This window comes from Heptranchias perlo, chromosome 13 (genome assembly GCF_035084215.1).
Source record: "Heptranchias perlo isolate sHepPer1 chromosome 13, sHepPer1.hap1, whole genome shotgun sequence".
In the NCBI taxonomy this organism is placed as follows: domain Eukaryota; kingdom Metazoa; phylum Chordata; class Chondrichthyes; order Hexanchiformes; family Hexanchidae; genus Heptranchias; species Heptranchias perlo.
In genome coordinates this window covers 38,813,605-38,831,416 of record NC_090337.1, presented here as the reverse complement: position 1 = coordinate 38,831,416, position 17,812 = coordinate 38,813,605, and the positions used below count along the sequence as shown (strand labels likewise).

Below are 17,812 nucleotides of genomic sequence, written 5' to 3'. Positions count from 1 at the left end.
AGACTAGAACTAGGGGCCACAGTTTAAAAATAAAGGATCTCCCATTTAAGACGGAGATGAGGAGAAATGTTTTCTCTGAGGGTCGTGAGTCTGTGGAACTCCCTTCCCCAGAGAGCGGTGGAGGCAGGGTCATTGGATATTTTTAAGGCTGAGTTAGATAGATTCCTGATTAACAAGGGAGTCAAAGGTTATAGTAGGTAGACAGGAAAGTAGGGTTGAGATCACAATCAGATCAGCCATGACCTTATCAAATGGCAGAGCAGGCTCCAGGGGTCGAGTGGCCTACTCCTGCTCTTAATTCATATGTTCTTACTTAAGGAGAAAGGAGAAATGGAGTCGAGGAAAGCAAGGGCAGCGCCTAGATTTAGTGATGCCTCCCTAGATGTGCTACTGGCTGCAGTGAGAGCCAGGAGGGAGGTTATTTTTCCAACACTGTCACTCACCCCAATCCTTTTGCAACATGATGCATCTGTGTGATGGTCAGCCTCAACCACAGTACTGCATCCATCGGGTGAATACGGCACCTTCAGTCACTCACAGGTATGTTCTGTTCCCCCTTGCAGGAGAAGATAGCGCAAAACACAAGAGAGAGGGCAAGGACTGGAGGTATCCCTCCACAGGTTGTGGAATTAACTGAAGCGGAGGAGGAGTCAATAAGTGACACATCTGCGGTCCTCTCAATCGGAGATGGAGAGACGGGAAGCTCACATATGGGTGGTGACAGACTATAACACATATTTCAAAAAGATGCTGACTTCTTTTAATCGCTGCCTGAAGTATGAGAAGCCTGAATTATAGAGACTGGCAAGATTGTTATTGTGCCACGACTAAGTCGTTTCGCTTTCTTTGGCCTTCCAGGGCCTTCACGCCTCCAAAAAGATTCTGCTAATATGTATGATGCCAATTCCAGGACATCATTCTTTCTGAGGGTGCACCGTCACAGGATAGTGCAGCCATGCACCAGCGCAGATACTCGCACTTCAGTGGCTCCTATTACACAGATAGTTAGGTTGTCAACTGGTGAATCACAAGTCACAAGTGAGCACGAGCAGACACTGGTGGCAGGGACAGCTGTGGAGAGTCTGTGTCAGAGAGAGCACTCCTCTCCAAGCTCTGCTCAGCTGGACACAGATGCTGAACCCCGGGGGCCATCATTGAGAAGGAGGCTGATTAAGGTACAGTTGCACTTTTGCAAGGTACTGGAAAATGTGCCACGCACACTCTCTTTATTGGTGAGAGGATGGAGGAGTCCAACTCCTGCACTAGTGGAGTGATGTCGCAGATAAGTGCTAGAATGTCTGCATTGGAGAGTGTGGCCACCTCCATTGAGTTTCAAGCACCTCTCACAAATGAGTCTATGCAGGCCATGACCACGGCCGTGCAGGAGATGTCTGCCTCCTTCAACAGAATGTCCCTTACAGTCAGAAATGGGGGAAATTATAATGGGGAACAAAGAATTGGCAGAACAATTAAACACATACTTTGGTTCTGTCTTCACAAAGGAGGACACAAATAACCTGCCAGAAATGTTAGGGAACCAAGGGTCTCGTGAGACGGAGGAACTGAAGGAAACGAGTATTAGTAAAAAAAATAGTGCTAGGGAAATTAATGGGGCTAAAGGCTGACAAATCCCCAGGGCCTGATAATCTACATCCCAGAGTACTAAAGGAAGTGGCCCTGGAAATAATGGATGCATTGGTGATCATCTTCCAAAATTCTATAGACTCTGGAACAGTTCCTACAGATTGGAGGGTGGCAAATGTAACCCCACTATTTAAAAAAGGAGGGAGAGAAAAAACAGGGAATTACAGACCAGTTAGCCTAACATCAGTAGTGGGGAAAATGCTAGAGTCTATTATAAAAGATGTGATAACAGAACACTTGGAGGGCATTAATGGGATTGGACAAAGTCAGCATGGGTTTACGAAAGGGAAATCATGCTTAACAAATCTACTGGAGTTTTTTGAGGATGTAACTAGTAGAATAGATAGGGGAGACCCAGTGGATGTGGTGTATTTGGATTTGCAGAAGGCTTTTGATAAGGTCCCACACAAGAGGTTAGTGTGCAAAATTAAAGCACATGGGATTGGGGGAAATATACTGGCATGGACTGAGAATTGGTTGACAGAGAGGAAACAGAGAGTAGGAATAAACGGGTCTTTTTCTGGGTGGCAGGCAGTGACTAGTGGGGTACTGCAGGGATCAGTGCTTGGGCCCAAGCTATTCACAATATATATCAATGATTTGGATGAGGGAATGGAATGTAACATTTCCAAGTTTGCAGATGACACAAAGCTGGGGTGGAATGTGAGCTGTGAGGAGGATGCAAAGAGGCTCCAATGTGATTTAGACAAGTTGGGTGAGTGAGCAAGAACATGGCAGATGCAGTATAACGTGGATAAATGTGAGGTTATCCACTTTGGTTGTAAAAACAGAAAGGCAGATTATTATCTGAATGGTGATAGATTGGGAAAAGGGGAGGTGCAACGAGACCTGGGTGTCCTTGTACACCAGTCGCTGAAAGCGAGCATTCAGGTGCAGCAAGCAGTTAGGAAGACGAATGGTATGTTGGCCTTCATTGCAAGAGGATTTGAGTACAGGAGCAGGGATGTCTTACTGCAGTTATACGGGGCCTTGGTGAGACCACATCTGGAGTATTGTGTGCAGTTTTGGTCTCCTTATCTGAGGAAGGATGTCCCTGCCATGGAGGGAGTGCAACGAAGGTTTACCAGATTGATTCCTGGGATGGCAGGGCTGACATATGAGGAGAGATTGGGGCGTCTAGGCCTGTATTCACTAGAGTTTAGAAGAATGAGAGGTGATCTCATCGAAACATATAAAATTCTAACAGGACCAAACAGACTAGATGCAGGGAGGATGTTCCCGATGGCTGGGGAGTCCAGAACCAGGGGTCACAGTCTCAGGATACGGGGTATGCCATTTAGAACCGAGATGAGGAGAAATTTCTTCACTCAGAGGGTGGTGAACCTGTGGAATTCTCTACCACAGAAGGCAGTGGAGGCCAAGTCATTCGATATATTCAAGAAGGAGATAGATTTTTTTTAATGCTAAAGGGATCAAGGGATATGGGGAAAAAGCGGGAACAGGGTATTGAGTTAGATGATCAGCCATGATCATATTGAATGACAGAGCAGGCCCGAAGGGCCGAATGGCCTACTCTTGCTCCTATTTTCTATGTTTCCATGTTTCTATGACAGATACCTTATCAGTGGCCTTACAACACGCCACTGATCGTCATCAGCCTACTGGCCAGCAGAGTGGTAGGAGCGATGTAGCACTGCCCGGTAGAGGGATGATGGTGAAAGGAGACATGGAAGTGGGAACTCCAATCAAAGTGCTCTCACGTCTCACCTGTTGCCCTGCCCCCCCCCCCCACCCTCAACCAGAACCCGCAATGCTGCCTCCTCTCCCGATGACCGAGTCTGCCCCTGCACAGGTGTAGGAGGAGCATTCTTTGGCGGGGCCCTCACGGGCTCCAAAACCCAGATGGCATAGGCCGAGAGCATCTCCGCAGTCAGGGCAGGGATCTGAGCAGCCTACCTCTACCTCTGCTGAAGTCACAGGGGATGCACCACATAGAAGCAGTAGAAAGGGAAAGGCTAAGCAATTGTAATTCACCAAGGGTATGCAAAAGGGTGTTTGAAGAAATGTTATGTTGTCATTTATATTTCTTTTTATGTTGGCACATAAAATTTATTCATTATCACCATTTCCAAGTCTTCTACGTTATTGCTTCCAGGCTTTCAAGTAGACCTTTCATTTGCTTCATGATCAATGGCAACACCCATTGGGCGGCTGTGCAATTGGTGTACGTGTGGCTGAAGGACTGTTTTGTGCAAGGCAGGAGAGGGGTGGTTGGTGGTTTGGTGATTTTTGGTTTTGCCAGGTGGCATGAGTACGTCAAAGATCTTTATTTTTGGAATGTCATAATGCGAACCTCAGAGATGAGGGTGTACCTGGCATCCCGGCAGCAATGTGCGCCGCTGGTCTAGCGATGCGTGCACTATTGTCACATTCCCCCTCCTCGTCTTCCTCCTCAACCTCTTCTTCAATGTTGCCACCGACACGATGATTGAGGAGCGCTTTCATCTTCGACCGCAGCGCAATGTTGTGCAGAACGCAGCACACCAGGATTATCCTGGAGACCCTCGCTGGCGAGTACTGAAGGGCTTCCCAGACCTGTTGAGGGACCTGAAGCGCATCTTTAACATCCTTATGGCTTTCTCAATGACACACCTGGTGGTCATGTGGCTCTGGTTGTATCATTGTTGTGCCTTGTTGGTGGGTTCCTCACAGGTGTCATGATCCACCAGGGGGATCCCTTGTCTCCAAGGAACCAGCCTTATGTCTGTCTCTTGCCTGGAAGAGGTCTGGATTGTTCGACTGGCGCAAAATCTAGGCATCATGACAGCTGTCAGGGAATCTGGCGCACACCTGTAGAAACCTCTTGATGTGGTCGCAAACCAGCTGTGCAATGATGCAATGATAGCCCTTTCAGTTAATGAATACTGTTTGTTCATGTGGTTGTTCTCAGATTGCCACGTGTTTGCAATCAATTTGTGCCCTGCACCCGTGGGAAGCCAGCCAGAGAAGAAAAACCCAGTGCCTGCTCATTCTGGCTGATGGAGTAGCATTATTGGTTAAAGAATCAATTACAGTTGTGAGAAGGGATGATATGCTAAATGGATCATCAGTTGAGGCCATATGGGTTGAGCTAAGTAATAAAAAAGGGACAGTCACACTACTAGGAGTGTACTATAGACCCCCAAATAGCAAAAGGGAGATAGAAGAACAAATATGTAGGCAAATTTCTGAGTGCAAAAGTAAGAGGGCAATAATAGTAGGGGACTTCAACTACCCTAACATCAAATGGGATTCAAACAGTGTGAGGGGCACAGAGGGTGCAAAATTCTTGATCGGTGTCCAGGAGAACTTTTTTAGCCAGTACGTGACAAGCCCAACAAGAGGGGATGCAATTCTAGATATTTGCCCTGGGAAATGAAGATGGGCAAATGGGTGAAATGACAGTGGGTGACCATATTGGGGATAGTGACCACATTTCAGTTAGTTTTGGCATTATTATGAAAAAGAACTGAGTTAAATCAGGAGAAAACATTTTAAATTGGGGGAAGGCAAATTTTACAGAAGTAAGAGGTGATTTGGCAGAAGTGGACTGGACACAACTACTTGAGGAGAAATCAGTGGCAAGCCAGCGGGAGGCACTTAAAAGTGAAATTCTATGGGTACATTGCAGACACGTCCCCTCAAAGAAAAAGGGTGGCACTGCCAAATTTAGAGCCTGGTTGTCTAGAAGTATACGGGGCAAGATAAAGCAAATAAAGAAAGCTTATGACTGTCACAGAAAACTAAATACTGCAGAAAGCCTAAAGGAGTATAGAAAGTACAGGGATGACGTAAAAAAGGAAATAAGGAAAGCAAAGAGAGGGCATGAAAAAATATTAGCTAGTAAGATTAAAGAAAACCCAAAGATGTTTCATCAGTACATTAAGAACAAGAAGATAGTTAAGGAAAAGGTGGGACCTATCAGGGATGATAAGGGTAACTTGTGTGTAGAAGTAGTGGATGTGGGTACGGTTTTAAATGAATATTTTGTCTCCGTATTCACAAGGGAAAGGGATGATCTGGACGTAGTAGTTAAAGAGGAGAGGTGTGAAATATTGGATAAGGTAAACATAACGAGAGAGGAAGTACTAGAGGGACTGGAATCCTTGAAAGTTGATATGTCACCAGGGCCGGATGGATTGTTTCCTAGGCTATTGAAGGAAGCCAGGGAGGAAATAGCGGATGCTCTGAGGATCATTTTCAAATCCTCATTAGATACAGGGGAGGTACCGGAGGACTGGAAGACTGCAAACGTAGTGCCATTGTTTAAAAAGGGTACGAGGGAAAAGCCGAACAATTATAGACCGTTCAGTCTTACCTCGGTGGTGGGCAAACTATTAGAATCAATACTGAGAGATAGGATAAACTGTCACTTGGAAAGGCATGGTTTAATCAGGGATAATCAGCATGGATTTGTTCAGGGAAGGTCATGCCTTACAAATCTGATTAAATTCTTTGAGGAAGTGACAAGGAGGATTGATGAGGGTAGTGCAGTGGATGTTGTCTGCATGGATTTTAGTAAGGCATTTGACAAGGTCCCACATGGAAGAATGGTCAGAAAGGTAAAAGCCCATGGGATACAGGGAAATGTGGTGAATTGGATCCAAAATTGGCTCAGTAACAGGAAACAAAGGGTAAAAGTCGATGGATGCCTTTGCAAATGGAAATCCGTTTCCAGTGGTGTGCCATAGGACTCGGTGTTGGGTCCTTTGTTGTTTGTGGTATATATTAATGATTTGGACTTGAATGTAGGGAGCATGATTGGCAAATTTGCAGACGACACAAAAATTGGCCGTGTAGTTGATAGTGAAGAGGATAGCTGTAGACTCCAAGAAGATATCAATGGGTTGGTGGAGTGGGCAGAAAAGTGGCAAATGGAGTTCAACCCGGAGAAGTGTGAGGTAATGCACTTAGGGAGGGCAAACAGTAAAAGGGAATACGCAGTAAACTGGAATATATTGAGAGGGATAGAGGAAGTGAGAGACCTTGGAGTGCATGTGCACAGGTCCCCGAAGGTGGCAATACAGGTAGATAAGGTTGTGAAGAAGGCATACAGAATGCTCTCCTTTATTAACCGAGGTATAGAATACAAAAGCAGGGATGTAATGATGGAACTGTATAAGACGCTGGTAAGGCCACAGCTGGAGTATTGTGCGCAGTTCTGGTCACCACATTACAGGCAGCACGTAATTGCTCTGGAGAGTGCAGAGAAGATTTACAAGAATGTTGCCAGTGCTTGAAAATTGCAGCTATGAGGAGAGATTGGATAGGCTGGGTTTGTTTACCTTGGGGCAGAGGAGGCTGAGGGGTGACTTGATTGAGGTGTACAAAAATTATGAGGGGCCGAGATAGAGTAGACAGGAAGTACCTGTTTCCCCTAGCGGAGAGTTCAAGAACTAGAGGACATAGATTTAAGCTGATTGGCGGAAGGATTAGAGGGGACATGAGGAGAAACTTTTTTACCCAGAGGGTGGTGGGTGTATGGAATTCGCTGCCCGAATTGGTGGTAGAGGCAGGGACCCTCAACTCTTTTTAAAAAGTACCTGGACCTGCACCTAAAGTGCTGTAAGCTGCAGGGCTACGGACCGGGTGTTGGGAGGTGGGATTAGAATGGGCACGTGGTTGTTCTTCGAGCCGGCGCGGACACGATGGGCCAAATGGCCCCCTTCTGTGCTGTATCTTTTCTATGGTTCTATGTCTTTGCGGGGGAAGTTCACATAATCAGACGCTCTGGCAAACAACCCATCCATTACCTGCCTTATACACTTGTGTGCTGACAATTGAAAGACCCTGCAGATGTCACCAGTGGAGCCCTGGAAGGAACCAAAGGCAAAGAAATTCAGGGCTGTGGTTACTTTCAGTGCGATGCACAATGCATGGCTACCAGGTCCAGCAGGGAGCAGCTCTTGTTGAAGGAGGCTGCAGATGTCTGCGACCACCTGCCGACTCAACCTGAGCCTGCGTAGGCACTGCTCCTCAGAGAGGTCCAGGAAGCTTGGCCTCTGCCTATATACCCTCTCAAGTGGATAGTGCTTCCTATGACATGGCCCCTCTGTTGGTCCCCTCTCTGCTGTTCTTCAGATCCTTCTTGTGCACCTCTGTCTTGTGCACCTGTAGATCCCAGGGTCCTCCTCCTCAGATGTACTGTGGAATAGATCCATTGCGTCCCCCATCCTGATCTTGTCCATTTGAGAGGCTCCAAAATGTTGGTAAATTTGTCTGAACACAAGAATTCTCAGTCTCAACAAGAAATCTCAGACTAAACACAAAGAATTCTCAGCCAAACGATTGCCTGAAAGAAGAGTGACCAGCTGCAATACCTGACCTTTTATTGAGATGTCTCAATCACAGGTTTAAAGGTCCATATGAGCTTTTGCTGCATCTTGCCTCCGTTTCAATGTCATCTTTCAGAAGCCATAGGAAACACCTGCAGGAGAAGTTAAATCCATTTCTATTGCAGAATGACAAAATGGTCCTTTGCACATGTGCCTGCCTAAACTTTTCCTTCCATTGTGAAGTCTTGATACATACTAACAACAGTAGATAGTTTTAAAAATTGTTTGCTTTTAATTAAAATTTTCTTCAAATTTAATTGCTGGCAATTTAAGGAAGTGCATCTGATTCCTGATAGTCCATTGGCAAAGTAAGTGTATAATGTTTTTTAAAAACCCTGCAAGAATGAGTATGGTTCCATTTTCTATTTCCATCGTACATACACTTTGTGCTTTCTTGTGATCTAGCCAGACATAGAGTGGGTTGTAAGTACCTATTTAATCTGTACTTGTCCACTTGGAAGAATATATTGATATCCTTTGGGAACAAGGAACGCTTGTACACTAGCCTGCAGTATTGGTATTGAGCCTTGACTTTGTGAACACCTGTTTTTTAGGTCCTCTAAAAATTAAACAGAAAAACTCCTAAAGTTCATCTGTAATTTCATGTTAGGGGTTTTAATTGAAACATGCCTACTATAGTTTGGATCTGTCAGTGGATCATAAGTATACCATTAATTGTTTTTCTTTTGAATCTGTTTTACTTATTACTAGTAGTACTGCAGTCCACCAGAGCTAAACCATTTTGCATGTGGCATCCATACCAGTATAAATGTTCCCAGCAGTCCAATCACAATATATTTATGATGTGGAGATGCCGGTGATGGACTGGGGTGGACAAATGTAAGGAATCTTACAACACCAGGTTATAGTCCAACAAATTTATTTTAAAATCACAAGCTTTCGGAGATTATCTCCTTCGTCAGATGAATCATCTGACGAAGGAGATAATCTCCGAAAGCTTGTGATTTTAAAATAAATTTGTTGGACTATAACCTGGTGTTGTAAGATTCCTTACAATATATTTAGGTCAGGTTGGAGCAATTACTGTTTCCCTCCCAATCTTCAACTTGTTTCTATGAAACAGTTATAGCAGTGATTATTTTGTGCATCTTGTTTTCAACTGGACAAAACTGAAGTCCAGTCCTTGGTGGGCTAGGAATCTAGCCATATGTTTAAATGGCCTTGATGGAAGAGAAGGAGTTTAAAAAGTATTTTTCCTCCTCCCACCCTGTGCTAAACTGTCTTCCCTACCCAACCTTCCCGGCCAGGCAGAGACTTCAATAATTTCTTGTGGACTTTACCAATATCAGTGAAAATTCACATTTACCATGATGGTAAACCTTGAACACTTCCCTAAAGCCATCTCTTGTGTAGTTGCATATGGAGTTTGTTACTTTCTTTGATAATGATACAATAGTAAACAGGGGCGAAATAATATTATCGCTTTATTTTCTTCCCCCCCATAGGCCTTAAATGAATCCATTCCATCTTTGATTATCCAGCTGAAAGAACCCAGCAATAGTGACTTCATCCTAAATATGTTGGTGGACCTAGTGGCTTCCAATCAATGCGTCCCAGATAATTCCATTGAAAATCTGAAGGAAATTGCTGAGAGTTACCCAACTCTGTTAGGACAAATTGCCAAGATTTTTGGAGTTCTTGGCTGTATTAATGAGGTACGTCCATGCAGAAATTCTTGAGTATTATAAAGAAGTGTAGGTCTTAACTTGCTTTTGTAGTGGGTAGTTTGATTCTAAATCAGTCAGCACTGAAGACTTGTATATTTTAAGCCATCTTTTAGTGGTGGTGCATGGGATGGCATAGTTAACATTTGAGAACCTAAATTGTGAAGTACCACATTTAAAGAAATTTTACCTGCAGGATGTAAAGAATTTTATTTTCCTTTTTTAAAAAAAGGAGTATGACAGAACTGTCCTAGAAATAAGGCAAATACTAGATGGGTCAGCGCAAGTAAAGTTTTAGATACTTTCCATGTTCTGTGCATCAGGGCTGCCAGATCTTGTGATTTTGCTGTATTAATTCTCCAATAGGGAAAAAAATGGACACCAATTCCCATTCTTAAAAACACAGGAAACCCACAATTTTGAATTGTTCAACTTTAAATGGACTCTGTGCAGTGTAGATTAGAGTTAACTGCATTTTACAATTTGTGTGTGCATATTGGGTAGGGTTCTGCCCAAAGGCCTTGATGAAAATAGTTGTTTTATGTAAAGTGTGTCATTATATCTAAATTTACACTAATAATAGAAATTATGAAAGTTAGACTCAGTAATTTGTTAATTTATTTAACCTACACTGCATAATTCTTAAAAGGCACCATTAAGTACTTTCTACCACATCAATATAATGCAACAGTTTGTATTGAATTTCAGACATTCAACCTTCAGAATGTTAAAAAGATATATGCCAGTAACTTAGAATAGTTACCACTTTGAGCAGAGCTGCAGTGTTGCATAGATGTTACTTAAATCTTTCTATTTTAAATATAGTAACTATGAAAGATACAGATTAAACCAAATTCAACATCTAAACTGATTCTTGATTTGGATTATTTGGGGTAAGGCTGCCCTTTTATAAAATGTCACTTAAGTACAGTAGAATTAGGTAAATAGCTTATCATTAGTTTCTTACTGTCATGGCAAATGGTGGGTGAGTGCTATGGTGGCTATATGGTTGGATCCATTCTGTGCTACTGTAGGAAGGGATGGAATAGGAAGCAAGTTTTTGAGGTGGATTGAAAATCAGTTGAAGTAGAGGAAACAAGATGTGGTTGTGAATGGAGCTGCATTGGCATGGCAAGGTGCCACAGGGATCAGTGCTGGAGCCATTGCTGTTTATAGTGTACATAAATGATTTGGAGCTGGAAACAGAAACAAAACTGAGTTTGCAAATGAAAGCAAGTTGGGGAGGCGTGTTCAAATAATAGGGACGAGGCAAAGGATCCAATTAGTTAGGGAAAGGAGGGTTTTGCTATAAAGCACCAGGTCAGTAGAAGAAGGAAGACAGTTAGCTTTATGAAGAAATAGGGTATGTGAGACCAGGAAAATGATTTTAATGGGAGATTTCAATCAACCTAATATAAAATAGTAAAACCTCGGTGGTTTAGAGTCAGTGTTGGTAAATGTAATGCATGGCCTCTTCTTAACCCAATGCATCAAGGAAGCCACAAGAGGAAATGCATATCTTGACCTGGTAATAGCAAAAGACCCAAAAAATGTAGATAAGATGGAAGTCATAGCACCCTTCGGGGATAGCAACTAGAGAATGATAAAGTTTAACATGACCTGAGAGTCAAAAATACCTAAGAGAAACAGCCAAGTACATAACACGAAAAGGGATAAATTAAGTGACATTCAATTAAGTAGATTTGGGGTGGTTGTTCAACAACACTTCAATAGAAGACAAGTGGAACATCTTATCGATATAATGCTGAGCATGCAGGATAAATGAATTCCCAAAATCAACAAGATCAGACTAAACAAATTTGATCCTAAATGGATTAAGAAGCAAATTAAAAGTGAGATAGAGAGGAAGAACAGCCTGTAAAAACCTTGCAGGGAGTGGGGAGAAGGGGCTTACTGGGATAAATGCGTGAAAATGCAGAAAAACATTAAGAGTGATCAGAGGAACAAAGAAAGACCTAGAAAAAAGCATAGCAGCAGAGGCTAAGCATAACAGTAAACTAAATTCTTAACAGTATCATAATAACAAGAGGGCAGTCGGCAGTCCCAAACATGAAAATCATAAAAGTTGCAAACAACCTCAAAACTGAAGATAAGCACATGTATATAATATACAATAATACAGAGAATGTGGCAGTACAAATTTTATGATTTATGACTAAATGGGTTCTGCATTGTTTTGTTTGGTAAAGATATAGTAGACACTTAAATCATTACAATTTGATAGATTAGGACATTTAGCTTGTAGATATGAAAGTTTTGTTCAAACAAAACAAAAGGACAACTAAATTCATAGAATATGTATTAAGCCATTTCTTTTTCATACTTTAAATGAAAAGAAAGTCAATAGCATATTTTTCTGTTCTTAAATTCTGTACTTTTAGTTGTATAGCTGTATTTTAAATTTTTTCCATGATATAATAATGGCTATTTTGCAGAAACCTAGAATAAGGGAAATGTTTTATGATAATAGATATTAAAAATCTTAAATCATTTATGATGGTTATTTCATACTGATGAGTAATCGGTTCAGAAAAACTGCCAAAATTTATACAAATAATTTGTTGTTGTAAATGGTTTCTCAGAATTCTGTCGGTGAAACGCAATCTTTCTCAGAATTAACACAGGAACTTTGTTGGGGCCACCTGGCCTCTATCCAACCTGTGGTGTTTTCATTTTCCTCTCTCAAGAATATAAAATGCTGTAGTCTCTTCTGATCGTGAGTCACATACTATTTAAGGATATTTCATATGCTGGAAGCTCATGCAGCTTTGAGTAGTTTGTTATTCAGCCTCCTGTTACACACCGGTATCTGATTTACGTTTCTGTATCGGAAGTGTTTTTGATGATGAGGTTAATGTTTCCAAATCTCAGCATTTGTAGTGTGTCTAAGATTTCTATATGAGTAATGTTCTAATTGAAGCTGAAGTATCATCATCTTGTATGTGTTTTATAACTATTGGAACTGAGGTGTTGATAACACAAACTGTGTTACTTCAAGGCAAAAGTAAGAAGTAAGATCTTTTATCTCCTACCCCCCGCCCCCCACCCCACCCCTTTACCCTTGTAAAATGGAAAATGAGGGAAATCTAAACTTTGATTGCTTTTATGTAATCACAAATAGTATTCTGAGGAATATACTGTTACTATTATATTATTGTACATCTCCTCATTCTCAGGTTTTCCACATAGTTAATTTCCAGCAATGGGTACTCTTCCTGCCCCTGTACGATTACCTCAAGTCCCCCAAAGATCTACTACTACTACTACTACTACTACTACTACTACTACTACTACTACTACAACAACAACTTGCATTTATATAGCACCTTTAACACAGTAAAACATCCCAAGGTGCTTCACAGAAGCGATATCAACTAAAATTTGACACCGAACCACATAAGGAGATAGTAGGACAGGTGACCAAAAGCTTGGTCAAAGAGGTAGGTTTTAAGGAGCGACTTAAAGGAGGAGAGCTAGGTGGAGAGGTTTAAGGAGGGAATTCCAGAGCTTAAGGCCTAGGCAGCTGAAGGCACAGCCGCTAATGTTGGAGCGATTCAAATCGGGGATGTGCAAGAGGCCAGAATTGGAGAAGCGCAGAAATCTTGGGGGGTTGTAGGGCTGGAGGAGGTTACAGAGATAGGGAGGGGCGAAGCCATAGAGGAACTTGAAAACAAGGATGAGAATTTTAAAATCGAGGCGTTGCCAGACCGGGAGCCAATGTAGGTCAGCGAGCACCCAGATGATGGGTGAATGGGATTTGGTGCAAGTTAGGATACAGGTAGCAGAGTTTTGAATGAGCTCAAGCTTATGGAGGGTGGGAGATGGGAGGCCGGCTGGGAGAGCATTGGAATAGTCAAGTCTAGAGGTAACAAGGCATGGTTCAGGGTTTAGCAGCAAATGAGTTGAGGCAGGGGCGGAGACGGGCAGTGTTATGGAGGTGGAAGTAGGCAGTCTTGGTGATGGAGCGGATATGTGGTCAGAAACTCATCTCAGGGCCACATAGGATGCCAAGGTTGTGAATGGTCTGGTTGTCAGCCTCAAACAGCGGCCAGGGAGAGCAATGGAGTTGTTGGCTAGGGAACAGAGTTTTTGGCGGGGACCGAAGACAATGGCTTTGGTCTTCCCAATATTTCGTTGGAGGAAATTTCTGCTCATTCAGTATTGGAGTCAGACAAATCAGAGGCAGTGGATGGGTCAAGAGAGATGGTGGTGAGGTAGAACTTGGTGTCGTCAGCGTACATGTGGAACCTGACTTGTATTCGGATAATGTTGGCCCCCTCCTTTTACTCATCTAAATGTTACCCCTTGGCGACATCATCCACAGACATGGAGTCAGCTTCCACATATGAGCAACTGACACTCAGCATTAGAAGACTGAAGCCACGGTCTTCGGCCCCTGCTACAAACTCCTTGCCATTGATTCCATCTCCTTCCCTGGCAACTGTCTCAAGCTGAACCAGACTGTTCACAACACTGGCGTGCTATTCAACCCTGAGCTGAACTTTTGACCCCATATCCACTCCATCACAAAGACAGCCCACTTCCACCTCATACCATTGCCCATCTGCACTCCTACCTGAGCTCATCCGCTGCTGAAACCCTCATACATGCTTTCGTCTCATCCAGACTCGACTTTTCCAATTCTCTGACCGACATTGGCTGAAAGCCTTCAATTTAAAATTCTTATCTTTGTGTTTAAATCCCTTCATGGCCTCACCTTACTCCTTTGTATCTCTGTATCTCTGTAACCTCTTCAACCCGACCTGCCCACCCCCAACCCTGAACTCTCTGTTCCTCTGACTAGCATTTTGTGCTTTCTTCCTCCCCTCCCCATCCCCCCCCACTGCACTTTGTCTCAAGTACCTAGGCACCATGCTTTGGAATTCCATGCCTAAACCTCTTCGCCTCCCTCTTCTTCTTTAAGATTCTTCCTAAAATTTATTTCTTTGACTAAACTTTTGGTCGCCTCTCCTAATATCTCCTTCTTTGGCTTGGTGACCATTTATGCCTCTGTGAAATGCTTTGGGATGTTTTTTGCATTGAAGGTTCTATTGTTTCAAATACCAATATTTGTATATTTCTTTGCAATGCTCATATTTTACCCCCAATGAAGATTATCAGAGTGAGGGTGATTATCCTTTTAGACATGTGTAAACTTTTTAATGGGGTCACTCATAAGTATTGATAGAGGATTATCTGAAATTATTTTTGCTGTAATACTAAAATTCAGTGTAATGATGCCAGTATGCTCTATAGTAAGGGTAGTGAGAGGCTAGTTTTATTTTGCTTACAACTGCAGTCCAGTTGACAGAGATGGCTGCTGTTTTAAGGTGTGTTGCTACTCAATCTGATCTGTGAACAATCCTGAATTGAGATTTTTCCTACTTTTAACCATGCACACTGATGAATATGTCTCCCTCTAGATTGTCAACATTGTGCAGCTACTTTTTTCTATTTGCTTTTTTGAAACTACTCATTTCTTTAATCAGCCCTTACATAGCTAAGATGACTAGGAGAAAAAGAACCTAAACAGGTTATGGAGGGTAAGATTAACCATGTGAGTTGGGAGCTATGCTTTCAGTTGGCATTGATGCAGAAATGGATTATATGTACCAGTTTAGTAAACTGGAATGGAGGTATGAGTCTTAGTCAACTTGAAGTTCAGTTGAAGTTTATTCAAGACATTTGACTCCAAATTAATGTCAGTGTCACACAAATTCATATGCAAATCCAACACCTGTTTGGAATGCTAAAAAGGAAATTGTGTATCACGTGCTCTTTAAGCAGCTTTGTGTGTAGACCGTGATAAGTTTCTTTAAATATAACGTGGAGAAACTGGCTAGTGGAGTTGAGAGTACCCCCTGTTTCTTTGGGGAATGATCCACATTTTCAAAAACTGAACAGCCTGCATCATTTTTTTAATTCATTCTCAGGATGTGGGGGCTGATAGAAAGGCCGCCATTTGTTACCCATCTTTAGTTGCCCTGAGAAGTGGTGGGTCACTTCATGAGGGCAGTTAAGAGTCAACCCCATGGAACTCGAGTCACTTATGAGCCAGACCAGGTAAGGACAGCAGGTTTCCTTCCATGAAGGACACTAGTCAACTAGTTGGGTTTTTACAAAAGTCTTACTACTTCATAGTTACTTCCACTGATATCAGCTTTTTTATTTATTTCCAGATCTTTTAAACTGAATTCAAATTCTCAAACTGCCGTGGTGGGATTTGAACTCAGTTCTCTGGATTATTGGTGCAACCCAGTAACATAACCACTACACTATACCCATGATGTAAGGAGGCTTTAAATTAAATAACACAGAACTAGAGGACATGATTCCAAAATTAGTAAGCTTCAAGCCAGACTGGAAACATTTATTTTTCCCACAGAGTATTAGATATGTGTGATAGAATTGTATTAAAAGTAGTCAATGATATGTTGGCCACCTCCTTTAAAAAGTAGCTAGCTGAATATATGGTTAAAAATGTGATTATGGATTTAATAGAAAAGTAATGATGTAAAAGTCAAATATTTTCTGAAAGACTAGTACAATTACATAGTTGGAGATCAAAGTATCTCATCCGTAGAATGCAGCTTATTTGGAGTTCAGTAATTAAAATTTTGTGGAGTTTTTACTTTATTGCCTCTAATCAGGAAAATATTTCAAGCTTTTATATTCTTGGAAATTTTAACTATGGTACACTCAAGAAGGATGGGTAAAGATCACCTGGCTCATCCCATCTAGACATGGTGCAGCCTCATATAACATTTATTGACCTCCTAGTCATGCAATCTCCTGGGAGGGGAAAAAAGCAGAGATTAATTTAGGAAAAAGCTCAAGGAGACCACAGTAACCTATAAATCTCACTAATCCCAGCTATCCTGCAAACTTACCCTCAAGAACTGGAAATGTTTTCTTATCTCAGAAACTTGTTCAGCTCCCTTTTGAAGGACTGAAGGGAATGTGCATGTTTGGTAATCTGTTCCAGAGGGCAATGACCTTCTGTGAAAAGAAATACTGACTCTCTGTGAACAACATCTTACCTAACTATGTCTATTTATTTTATACATACAGCATCTAGTTCTCCAATCCCTATCCATCTCAAATAACCTGCCCAATTGGTCAGAATCTAATCTGCTCAACATTTAAAAAACCTCAATGATATCTCCTCTAAACCTACATTCCTCCAGTGGAAAAAACCCTCCAATTCCTTGAGCGTATCGTGACAACCAAGTCCCTAAGATTGGGTATAATTTTAGTTATCCTCCTCTGTACATTCTCCAGGGCCTCTACTCCCGCCATATGTGGGGACCAAAAATGGACATAGTACTCCACATACAGCCATAATGGGGTCTTGCACAGCCTAAGTATAGTGTTCTTGTAGCAATATAACCCAGAACCCTATTTGCTTAATGGCTCCTTCATACTGTTTATGGACCTTCAGTGCTTTATGAACTCTGAACTTTAGCAGGTACACCTGTACATGTCTAGAGTTTCCGAAACTCATGTGCGTAACATTGCACTTAACCACACTGCCACATGTGGACCCGTTCCCCATACTTATCCAAATCAACTTGTAACCTATTTACTCTGAATTCCTGTGCACATTTTTGTGTTATCTGCAAATTTGGGGATGGGTCCATTAATGACAATCTATAGGAGATTAAATAAATTGAGAGTTTGTGACAGTTGTCTGCTGGAAGGAACGGGCACATAGCCAAATGGCCCTTTATTGATGTATGTTTCTTATACCAAGCAAGGCTGAAGCCTAATATTTAGGTGCTGTAGACTGGACCTGGCAAGAGAACAAATAATGCTATCTTCATGTCTGACTCCCCTTGTTTATTTTTGCTCTTGGTTAGCTTTTTTTGTTTTGTTTTAGCAATTGTCTTTTATCTTATGAAATTAAACAAAAAATAAGCTCTAGATAAATATATTATATGGTTTTATACCTATGTTGAGTCTGGAATTATTTTGATTAAAAAGCAAACATGTCTGTTACTGGAGTGTGCCTTTACACAAATACAGGAAGCTTTTGTTTTATGCTAACTCTATTTTCAAATATTTAACTTTAGATTTTGAGCAAAATGGAACTTATTTCCAAGGCTTTAAATTAAAATCTCTATAGAC

At 41.9% G+C, this 17,812-nt stretch overlaps 1 protein-coding gene across 2 annotated transcripts in view; it reads left to right on the top strand.

Moving 5' to 3' along the window:
* Positions 1-17,812, top strand: part of veph1 (ventricular zone expressed PH domain-containing 1) — a 182,657-nt gene that overhangs the window by 46,829 nt on the left and 118,016 nt on the right. For both annotated transcript variants that reach the window (XM_067994664.1, XM_067994663.1), the window contains exon 5: positions 9,446-9,655. In XM_067994664.1, coding sequence (XP_067850765.1) covers positions 9,446-9,655 — 210 coding nt within the window. The remainder of the gene's footprint in view (positions 1-9,445; positions 9,656-17,812) is intronic.